Source organism: Leiobunum rupestre, chromosome 7, assembly GCF_980474605.1.
Source record: "Leiobunum rupestre chromosome 7, qqLeiRupe1.1.hap1, whole genome shotgun sequence".
Lineage (NCBI taxonomy): Eukaryota > Metazoa > Arthropoda > Arachnida > Opiliones > Sclerosomatidae > Leiobunum > Leiobunum rupestre.
The window spans coordinates 21,525,149-21,537,812 of NC_143390.1; the positions used below are offsets into that span (position 1 = coordinate 21,525,149).

At 34.5% G+C, this 12,664-nt stretch overlaps 1 protein-coding gene across 1 annotated transcript in view; it reads right to left on the bottom strand.

The window, feature by feature from the left end:
• Positions 1-12,394, bottom strand: part of stmA (Protein EFR3 homolog stmA) — a 33,745-nt gene extending 21,351 nt beyond the window's left edge. Inside the window, exon 1 of the mRNA XM_090152774.1 lies at positions 11,777-12,394. Within this exon, the coding sequence (XP_090008900.1) occupies positions 11,777-11,867 (91 nt within the window). The 5' untranslated portion in view covers positions 11,868-12,394. The remainder of the gene's footprint in view (positions 1-11,776) is intronic.
• Between the last annotated feature and the right edge of the window lie 270 nt (positions 12,395-12,664).

The window sequence follows — 12,664 nt, forward strand, 5'->3', positions numbered from 1 at the left end:
CTATATAACACTCAACGAGTAAATAAAGAATATAAAAGGATTTCCGAGCGTCCATTTGAAAAAGCGGCGCATGAAAGAGCGAGTGCTGCTACCTACTTGGAGTGTAGATGATCAGAATATCCAACATAGATATAAAGGAGAAAATTTATGGAGAACTTTGGAGCGTACGGGCCCCGACAATGGAATAATCGAGACTGCTAAATTGCATCCTTTGAGAAAAGGGATGACTCCCCGCGGTGCTCCAGACATTCCGGCACCCCGAAAGTGGACCCCCTCTCCATACCCCCCAACAACGACCCCCCAACCGCGATCTATGACATCATTGTTTGCTGAATCACGTCATGTCTAATATACGCGTTCATACCGCTAATGAGAGAAGGCCTGAATTAAGCCTAATAGCCCGTATCGCGAGGAGCAGTATTACGCCTATAGTTCAGCTTTTCGTGCCAATTTAGGCGGGAACTACGGAGAATTTACGTATAACAGATGGCGTGACCAGCCTAGGGGTATGATTAAAGGTCACGATGTACTCGTAAGGCGCGTGTGTAAGGCTAGTTATTTAATTATTAATATTTTTCATTCGGGTAAGGGGGTTTGTTTCCCTCCCCCGAAGACCCGGTGCGTCACACGCGACTCCTACTGCACGCTTAACCGAACCATTTGCAAAGATTAGTAGCAGTGGCGTAGCTGATAGTCCGCAGGGCCCGCGGTGCGGGGGGCCTCGAGCTTCCATAGGGGCCTCGAGCTTCGGGGGGACCCCGCTAACCATAAAAAAATAAAAAGGGGGGCCCTCATAGAGATTTTTGCGGGGGGGGGCCTCTGAGTTCTCAGCTACGCCACTGATTAGTAGGCCTATCATGTTTTTCCTTTTCGAAAGACCAAAATCGTTCTACAGAAATAACCTTGAAAATGGGACCATCTGGGCAGCATCTCTTGACCCCCCCTGACAGTTTACTTCTCCCTGGACACTGCTTTACCAGGGTTGCCACAATAATTTCATATTCAAATTCCCTGACTATTCCCCGTTTTTCCTGACCATTTTAAGATGTTCTTTCTATGATCGCGTCACTCTGTGAAAAACTATCAGCAAAATATTTCAAAAAGACTCATTTTTATGGAACTATATTATAAACTTACTATAGAACCAAAAGCTTATAATACAGACAATAAAACATGCTCCTTTACAGTCTCAAGGCACTTTCAATGGGAGCCAAATAACATAATCGTTCTTTTTATAAACTAACGTGGCCTTCTTGTTGAAATGTGCTCTTACGTCACAGTCTCTTACTTTGACAAGCCTACGAGCGCGCGCTACAGTCGCCAGAGGAATATAGCTTTTTCTAGAGCGCGTGCAAATCGCTCGTGCGAGGAATACACTAATAAAGCTGGGTCTTGTGACGTAAGAGCAACATTTTACAAGTTGGGCAAGACCACTTTTTATTTTATAAAATCAACTATTGTATATCACATGACATTCAAAATTTCCCGCGTACATTACTTATGTAAGTTGCCACAATATTTTCAGATTCAAATTCCCTGACTATTGCCTGTTTTTCCTGACCATTTTAAGAGATTTTCCCTGACTTTTTAAAACCAAAATTAGACAATTTTTAGGTTCATATTTTACTTTTATCAGACGTTTATAAATTGAAATCAATCTGAATCTACATTTTGAAACGTTAAAAAAATTAGCAAAACTTTATAGGAACTAAATAATAATCATAGAATTTGTCATAGATCTAGATTAAAATTAACTTCCAAAAGTGTCAAGATAAAATTAAATTCCCTGACTTTTTACAAATTCTTAAAATTCCCCGACTTTTTAGGCCCTTTTTAAATAGGCGAAACTATAAAGTCCAGGGGGGCGGAAAAGATGGTAGTCACGTGACTTGGTGGAGAACGGCAACGCCATCTATCCTAAGAATTACGAACTATTATTCATTTTATTTGGCTAATGGCGGTTTCAATTTTGATCGTTTCATCTAAATTATCTAATTATTATGAATATTTAAAACATCTTTTAATAGAAAGGTGCAGTATCTGGAAATAATATTTTTTTTACCGTCGCACGGCCAACTATGAACGCATTACCGAATCGAAGTTGGCTGTGATATGGTAGTCACGTGATTTTGTTTTCCCATTTTAACAAGTTGGTTAAGACCAAATTTACTTTATAGTTTCGCCTAATTCCTGATTTCCCTGACGTGTGGCAACCCTGTTTACTGCAGTGGCGTAGCTAGCACGGGTGACACCCGGGGCGGATATCATAGTGTGCTACTTACTAGTCTCTAGTTTGTGTAAGTTTTATTTTTTCCACGATCGGGTGTCACCCCAAAATTCCGCCCTAACGGGTGTAGGGTTCGTACGAAAATTTCTGATCTAAAATCCCTGACTTTTCCAGGTTATCCCTGACCAATTTTTGCCAATATTCCTGACCTTTTTGGTTATATTTTTGGACATTTATTTTTATTTGAGGTCAAAAATTCTTTGTTAATGTGTTGTTTGGTTGACTAACTAAAATCCCTGACTTATCCCTGACTTTCTACAAAATTATTTAAATCCCTGACTTTCTACAAAATTATTTAAATCCCTGATTTTCTACAAAATTATTTAAATCCCTGACTTATCCCTGACTTTCTACAAAATTATTTAAATCCCTGACTTATCCCTGACTTTCTACAAAATTATTTAAATCCCTGACTTATCCCTGACTTTCTACAAAATTATTTAAATCCCTGACTTATCCCTGACTTTCTACAAAATTATTTAAATCCCTGACTTTCTACAAAATTATTTAAATCCCTGACTTTCTACGAAATTATTTAAATCCCTGACTTTCTACGAAATTATTTAAATCCCTGACTTATCCCTGACTTTCTACAAAATTATTTAAATCCCTGACTTATCCCTGACTTTCTACAAAATTATTTAAATCCCTGACTTATCCCTGACTTTCTACAAAATTATTTAAATCCCTGACTTTCTACGAAATTATTTAAATCCCTGACTTTCTACAAAATTATTTAAATCCCTGACTTTCTACAAAATTATTTAAATCCCTGACTTTCTACAAAATTATTTAAATCCCTGACTTTCTACAAAATTATTTAAATCCCTGACTTATCCCTGACTTTCTACAAAATTATTTAAATCCCTGACTTTCTACAAAATTATTTAAATCCCTGACTTTCTACAAAATTATTTAAATCCCTGACTTATCCCTGACTTTCTACAAAATTATTTAAATCCCTGACTTAACCCTGACTTTCTACAAAATTATTTAAATCCCTGACTTTCTACAAAATTATTTAAATCCCTGACTTTCTACAAAATTATTTAAATCCCTGACTTTTTACGAAATTATTTAAATCCCTGACTTATCCCTGACATTTTTCCTCCATTTTACAAATCCTTTCAAGATATCCAGGTTCTGTACGAACGCTGGGGTGGCACCCGCCGCCTCCTAGCTACGCCACTGCTTTATGGAATGTGAAGACTTACTGGTAACAAAATGGAAATATTGTTAGTCCAACTTTACTTAAAAATGTATTAGTTTTAAACTGCTCGCGGATCCAGAAATGGATTCCTCCCTGTTTTAAAAGGGATTTGTAAATTACATGGAGCTAATAAATATTCATTCATTCATGCAACATTTCGGCATAAACGGTGCTAATATAAGCTGCGTTCGATATAAGTTATTGTTTAAAATTATCAAGACCAGATGGAGAAAGGATCTTCGTGGTGGGGGGGGGGAGAAAGGGGGAATCAAATATTTATTGGTCAAGAAAAAGCGTCAACCGTTTCCATGGAGAAAATCGTCTTAAACCCGCAACTGGGATATTTTAAGCACGACAGCGAACCGAAATAGAAAACCCGCCGGCTCGTTCAAAGACAGAAGAATTTTTTCTTATTTCGATAAATCTTTCCTTCGGATACGCGACAATGTAGCTTCGTAACGTGTACGGATAGTTTTACCAAAAATGTATTATGGTTAACAGAGAATATGTTGGCAATACCCTGTTCTTGATCCCCCGAAGAAAAACCACGCCCCTCCACCTTTCCTATTGTAGTCTTTACCCCTTTCTCACGGTAAAGGAGAAACAAACAATCGAGTACGATTGCCGTGTAGGGGGAAAATATCTTTCGGGAATCATGAAAAACAGAGGCTTCATATTATCCGTTAACCTAAATCCATTCTTGGTCTTAGCCGGCTTTGAGAATACCCGTTAAGGAATTGCAACTAGCGACAAACGGATTATGGACCTCCCCCGTATTCAAGGATATAGAAGTTACTAGGCAACCGTAAATAACGCGTGATACGAAATCCTAGAAGCCTTTGGAAAGTTTTGCCAGCTAAGAGGAAAAGATAAAATATTAGGGGTATTAACAATTTAACCCTTCAAGTTTATCGAGATATACGAATTTTTATGGAAAAAAAAGGAATATGAAAAATATGATATAATATAATATAAACAAATATAGAGATTATGGACTTTTACAAGTATGAAATCTACAAATATAAATTACGAAATCTACAAATATTAAGTACGAAATCTACAAATATTAAGCACGAAATCTACAAATATTAAGCACGAAATCTACAAATATTAAGCACGAAATCTACAAATATTAAGCACGAAATCTACAAATATTAAGCACGAAATCTACAAATATGAAGCACGAAATCTACAAATATTAAGTACGAAATCTACAAATATGAAGCACGAAATCTACAAATATGAAGCACGAAATCTACAAATATGAAGCACGAAATCTACAAATATTAAGTACGAAATCTACAAATATGAAGCACGAAATCTACAAATATGAAGCACGAAATCTACAAATATTAAGTACGAAATCTACAAATATTAAGCACGAAATCTACAAATATTAAGTACGAAATCTACAAATATGAAGCACGAAATCTACAAATATGAAGCACGAAATCTACAAATATGAAGCACGAAATCTACAAATATTAAGTACGAAATCTACAAATATGAAGCACGAAATCTACAAATATGAAGCACGAAATCTACAAATATTAAGTACGAAATCTACAAATATTAAGCACGAAATCTACAAATATTAAGTACGAAATCTACAAATATTAAGTACGAAATCTACAAATATTAAGTACGAAATCTACAAATATTAAGCACGAAATCTACAAATATTAAGCACGAAATCTACAAATATTAAGTACGAAATCTACAAATATTAAGTACGAAATCTACAAATATTAAGCACGAAATCTACAAATATGAAGTACGAAATCTACAAATATGAAGCACGAAATCTACAAATATTAAGTACGAAATCTACAAATATTAAGTACGAAATCTACAAATATTAAGCACGAAATCTACAAATATTAAGTACGAAATCTACAAATATTAAGTACGAAATCTACAAATATTAAGTACGAAATCTTCAAATATAAAGTATGAAATCGTCAAATATAAAGTATGAAATCGTCAAATATAAAGTACGAAATCGTCAAATATAAAGCACGAAATCTACAAATATGAAGCACGAAATCTACAAATATGAAGCACGAAATCTACAAATATGAAGCACGAAATCTACAAATATGAAGCACGAAATCTACAAATATGAAGCACGAAATCTACAAATATGAAGCACGAAATCTACAAATATGAAGCACGAAATCTACAAATATTAAGTACGAAATCTACAAATATTAAGTACGAAATCTACAAATATGAAGCACGAAATCTACAAATATGAAGCACGAAATCTACAAATATGAAGCACGAAATCTACAAATATGAAGCACGAAATCTACAAATATTAAGTACGAAATCTACAAATATTAAGCACGAAATCTACAAATATTAAGCACGAAATCTACAAATATTAAGTACGAAATCTACAAATATTAAGTACGAAATCTACAAATATTAAGTACGAAATCGTCAAATATAAAGTATGAAATCGTCAAATATAAAGTATGAAATCGTCAAATATAAAGTATGAAATTATTCGGGCATTCGTATCCTGGTAAAGACAAAATGTAAATATGAAAAAGAGGAAAAACTCCATTAATATCTGGGTTAAAGAGCGAAAGATTTAAAATTTACGTCTTAGGAAATGTTCTTTTCAAGAGGCGGTTTTATAAAATGAGTTGATTAAAATATATTTTTTAAACTTTTTTTGACTGACGCGTTTAGGAATAAGTAGAAAATCGAGGATAAAAAATGGGGTTTAGTTAATATAATCGTTGTTTATCGGGGCGAAATCAATTGTCAGTTGACAAAAGGGCTGGTTCAACGACCCTATCAATTTTCGAAAGTGGAACAGTGCCCTTTTTATAAACACACGACTATATTAAATTATCCCAATTCTAACTATATACATCCGCCTGCAGCTTTCGGTAAACTCTCGCGTAAGAGTAAATGCCTATTCACACGAGTCAAAATTTTAGCCTAACGTTGTTGGTTGAGTTTTTGGGTAGAGTTGCATTTTACATGGTTGCCACAGTTTTTTTCAGATTCAAATTTCCTGACTTTTCCAGATTTTCCCTGACTTATTTTGTATGCCAAAATTTTACAATTGTTAACCAATATTTTAGTAACGATTTCGTTTTGGCAAATATTTCCCAGGTTTTTCCCTAACTATTTCCGTGGATTTTCAACGACATAATTTATGCCAAATTTTGCCATTTTTAGAAATAAATAAATTCCTTGACATTTCCCTGACTTTTATAGTAATTTTAAAAATTCCCTGACTTTCATAGTTATTTTTATAATTCCCTGACTTTTATAGTAATTTTTATAATTCCCTGACATTTCCCTGACTTTTATAGTAATTTTTAAAATTCCCTGACATTTCGCTGACTTTATAATATTTTTTAAGTTCACTGACATTTCATTCGCTTTTATAGTAATTTTTAAAATTAACTGACATTTCCCTGACTTTTATAGTAATTTTTAAAATTCCCTGACATTTCCCTGACTTTTATAGTAATTTTTAAAATTCCCTGACATTTCGCTGACTTTTATACCCATTTTCAAATTCCCTGACTTTTATAACCCATTTTCAAATTCCTTGACTTTTATACCCATTTTCAAATTCCCCGACTTTTATACCCATTTTCAAATTCCCCGACTTTTATACCCATTTTCAAATTCCCCGACTTTTATACCCATTTTCAAATTCCTTGACTTTTGTACCCATTTTCAAATTCCCCGACTTTTATACCTATTTTCAAATTCCTTGACTTTTATACCCATTTTCAAATTCCTTGACTTTTATACCCATTTTCAAATTCCTTGACTTTTATATCCATTTTCAAATTCCCTGATTTTTATACCCATTTACAAATGACTTGACTTTTCCCGGAAATCTAGGTTTTTCAGTTACAAGAAATTTTGTCGAAATTTCTCACGTAAGCCGGCGAAGAAAGCTACTCTTAATTCTTTAAAAAATATCCCTATTACTTCAAAATATGTCAATTTATATTAATAAAGGTGGTCAATTTTAATATCATTATTTAGTTTTGGGTAATAAAAATATTGCGTACGGAAATTATTAGATTTAAATATTGTAGCTAAGCCTTGGCCATCAAAACGTGCCCAATAAAAGCGTTTGTGTGGCCAACACGTTGTTGAAAGTTTTTCACGGAACAACTCAATTTTTCGAACAATGTTTTACAAAATAGTCGGTTCGTGTGAAAACGGTCAAGAGCGAAATAAAATACGAGAATAAATTAATACAGCACCGCCAAGGAAGAAACGCCATTATTTGGCGAATCAATATTTCTCTTCTCACCCAAAAAATGGTTTCGCGGAAAATTCGCATTTCCATTTGTATAATGTCTTTCGGCGAGGGAATTCGGTTGGTAATTCTGTTGAACGGGGAAAAGAGGTACAGTTTCAGTCTCGCAAAGGCGGCCTAAAAATGCCCTTTTTTATAGTGAAATGCAAATATTGGGTAAGTAACGAGAGGAAGGTTTTTACAGCTGAGCAAGCGAGTTCGCTCAGTCTCTGTCTATTTGTTCTGGAATCGCCATTTAAGCGAGAAACGGGCAAAAGATAAGGTGACTGGAGCTAGATTAGGAGAAGGAACTGCGTAATTCGGCAAACTTGAAGGACAACGAATCATTGTTCCAGATTAAAATGTTTCTTAGAGTACATCGATAAGAAATCGCCGTTTACTTAGCAGATATCAAATCGAGTGTTTTTATTCCTTAACATCAATATTAATTCCTTAACATCAATATTAATTCCTTAAAGGCCTAGGTTTTCTTCTGCCTGTCCCCCTTTAAATTAGGCCAACATGTTCAGCGGTTGGCCTACCACCAGGGTATTTGTGCTCCACTAAGTTAATTTAAAGGGGGACACGCAGAAAAAAACCTAGGCCTTTAACATCAATATTAATTCCCTACCATTAATATTAATTCCCTACCATTAATATTAATTCCCTACCATTAATATTAATTCCCTACCATTAATATTAATTCCCTACCATTAATATTAATTCCCTACCATTAATATTAATTCGTTAATATTAATATTAATTCGTTAATATTAATATTAATTCGTTAATATTAATATTAATTCGTTAATATTAATATTAATTCGTTAATATTAATATTAATTCGTTAATATTAATATTAATTCGTTAATATTAATATTAATTCGTTAATATTAATATTAATTCGTTAATATTAATATTAATTCGTTAATATTAATATTAATTCGTTAATATTAATATTAATTCGTTAATATTAATATTAATTCGTTAATATTAATATTAATTCGTTAATATTAATATTAATTCGTTAATATTAATATTAATTCGTTAATATTAATATTAATTCGTTAATATTAATATTAATTCGTTAATATTAATATTAATTCGTTAATATTAATATTAATTCGTTAATATTAATATTAATTCTATAATAATATATAAGATTTTATAGCGTTAAAATAAATTTGAGCAATGACCAGAAACCACTTACAATAGACGGGTTAAGCCCAGGCGTTTGGGGAAACAAACGTGAAGGGAAAACAGTCTGCGCACACCTATGATACAGCTACCCTCCTGCACGTTTCCCCTACGCGTTATTCTAGCATGGGCTTAATCGACAATCTTAACTCGAAGGGTTAGACAAATATTTTATATGGGTTTTAAATATCAAGGTGATTTCGAATATCCAAAACCCAATTTGAGATTTTAAACCATGATTTTCGATTTCCGTTATATTTGGATTTTATTTCAGAACTGATTTTCGACCACATTTCCAGTTTTTCGCGAATTTATTTTCAGACAGATTTCAAACTTTTCGCGAATTTATTTTCAACAAGATTTTAGACTTTTATCGAATTTATTTTCGGCGGGATTTCAGGATTTTCGGAATTAATTTTAAATTAGATTTAAGGGCTTTCCAAGAACTGTTTTTAAGCCAAATTTCAAACTTTCAGCGAATTCATTTTCGTCCAGATTTCAGGCTTTTCGCGAATTTATTTTCGTCCAGATTTCAAGGCTTTTAAACAATAATTTCGTCCGAATTTCAAGCTTTTAATTAATTTAATTGAAGCCAGATTTCAGGGTTTTCAAGAACTAATTTTCAGTTAGACTTCAGTCATTTCATTAACTGATTTTAGGCTAGATTTCGGCCAGATTTAAAACTTTTCAAGAATTTATTTTCGGCCAGATTTCAAAACTTTTCAAGAATTTATTTTCGGCCAGATTTCAAAACTTTTCAAGAATTTATTTTCAGCTAAATTTCAATCTTTTAATGAATCTATTTTAAGCCAGATTTTGGGGTTCCCAAGAACTAATTTTCGGTAAGATTTCTAGCATTTCATTAACTGATTTTAGTCATTATTTGTCTAAATTTCTAGGTTTTCAAGAAATTATTTTCGTCTAAATTTCTAGATTTTCAAGAAATTATTTTCGTCTAAATTTCGGGATTTTCAAGAAATTATTTTCGTCTAAATTTCGGGATTTTCAAGAAATTATTTTCGTCTAAATTTCGGGATTTCCAAGAAATTATTTTCGTCTAAATTTCGGGATTTCCAAGAAATTATTTTCGTCTAAATTTCGGGATTTTCAAGAAATTATTTCCGACTAAATTTCGGGATTTTCAAGAAATTATTTCCGACTAAATTTCGGGATTTTCAAGAAATTATTTCCGGCTAAATTTCGTAATTTCCAAGAAATTATTTTCGTCTAAATTCCGGGATTTTCAGGAAATTATTTTCGTCTAAATCTCGGGATTTTCAAGAAATTATTTTCGTCTAAATTTCGGGATTTCCAAGAAATTATTTTCGTCTAAATTTCGGGATTTCCAAGAAATTATTTTCGTCTAAATTTCGGGATTTCCAAGAAATTATTTTCGGCTAAATTTCGGGATTTCCAAGAAATTATTTTCGGCTAAATTTCGGGATTTCCAAGAAATTATTTTCGTCTAAATTCCGGGATTTTCAGGAAATTATTTTCGTCTAAATCTCGGGATTTTCAAGAAATTATTTTCGTCTAAATTTCGGGATTTTCAAGAAATTATTTTCGTCTAAATTTCGGGATTTTCAAGAAATTATTTTCGGCTAAATTTCGGGATTTTCAAGAAATTATTTTCGGCTAAATTTCGGGATTTCCAAGAAATTATTTTCGGCTAAATTTCGGGATTTCCAAGAAATTATTTTCGGCTAAATTTCGGGATTTCCAAGAAATTATTTTCGTCTAAATTTCGGGATTTCCAAGAAATTATTTTCGTCTAAATTTCGGGATTTCCAAGAAATTATTTTCGGCTAAATTTCGGGATTTCCAAGAAATTATTTTCGTCTAAATTTCGGGATTTCCAAGAAATTATTTTCGGCTAAATTTCGGGATTTCCAAGAAATTATTTTCGGCTAAATTTCGGGATTTCCAAGAAATTATTTTCGGCTAAATTCCGGGATTTTCAAGAAATTATTTTCGTCTAAATTTCGGGATTTTCAAGAAATTATTTTCGGCTAAATTTCGGGATTTCCAAGAAATTATTTTCGGCTAAATTTCGGGATTTCCAAGAAATTATTTTCGGCTAAATTTCGGGATTTCCAAGAAATTATTTTCGGCTAAATTTCGGGATTTCCAAGAAATTATTTTCGGCTAAATTTCGGGATTTCCAAGAAATTATTTTCGGCTAAATTTCGGGATTTCCAAGAAATTATTTTCGTCTAAATTTCGGGATTTCCAAGAAATTATTTTTGGCTAAATTTCGGGATTTCCAAGAAATTATTTTCGGCTAAATTTCGGGATTTCCAAGAAATTATTTTCGGCTAAATTTCGGGATTTCCAAGAAATTATTTTCGGCTAAATTTCGGGATTTCCAAGAAATTATTTTCGGCTAAATTTCGGGATTTCCAAGAAATTTTTTTCGTCTAAATTTCGGGATTTCCAAGAAATTATTTTCGGCTAAATTTCGGGATTTCCAAGAAATTATTTTCGGCTAAATTCCGGGATTTTCAAGAAATTATTTTCGTCTAAATTTCGGGATTTTCAAGAAATTATTAGAATCGGTCAAAATCCCATGTTATTTTCAATAGGAAAATTTCCATTTTAAGTTGTCAAAAACATTTTTCGTTGCCATGGCAAAACCGTTGCCCATTGAATAAAATCCCTTTAGGATTTTTCAATTTACACGAAGGTCTACCAATCCCCCGATTTGGAACAAAATCGGTGTGTAACACCTCGGGTAGTCTCCTTGTAAGAGCTATTATTAAACAGGTAAAGATATATGTATATTCCAGGAAGGACTTACAATCGGGAGGATCGCATCGGTTCCAGAGGGTGGCGAGCCAACTGGACTCGACGACGCAGCAGCGGAGGGTGCTCCCATTGAGACTACTCATGTTGAGCTTGTCTCCCGCTGCCCTCCCCTCGCCAGAGTTTATGACACTTAGAGACAGGGAAGGGAGAGACAGATTCGCGACGGGGCTGGCTGCGAAACGGCGCCTGTCCCGCTCACAGCATCAGGCGCTTGCCCAATTTCCAAGCGGCCAACAGGGAGCTCAAGCCCACCGGTGGTCGGATGACGGCTTCGCTGCCGACGCTGCCCAATTGCTGGCTCAAACTCTTTTCGTCTTGACCCTTCATGACTACACTTTCTATAGGCCGGAGATAAAAAGGTCGCGCTTCCGTCTAAGAGAATAAATTAATCGCCGACCGAGTGTGTCTGCCTCGCGACTGATCTCGGTGGAGCGACCCGACGGACTGAACGCGGAAGCTGAATCGCTTCTGAAAGAAACGACGGGCTATCTTGTTTTCACGCCGTTCAAGAAAAGTGAGAGAGAAGGGCTCTTCCCCGCAATGCAGTGGATACGAGCGCTGGAGGAACTGTTCAGGCGTCCAGTACTACGGCTTCTCGCGCACCGGCGTTCGCCCCGGGAAGAGCCTGTAGAAAAAAGCGCGCTCGTCAGCTGCGCCCCACTTCGGAATTAAACGCCAGAACCGATACCCCCCCCCTCCCGAGACGAATACGCGTATATACATAAAGCGGAGGCGTGGAAAACCCGGACCAAAATATTATTAAAGTTGGGAAGCAGAGCGCACGCGCGAATGCGTCATTCTCGACTACATTTCCCCCCTCTCTATCCACCCCCCACGCGCGCGCGCGATCGATGAGGCGATGGATGGCTTACATTGTAGC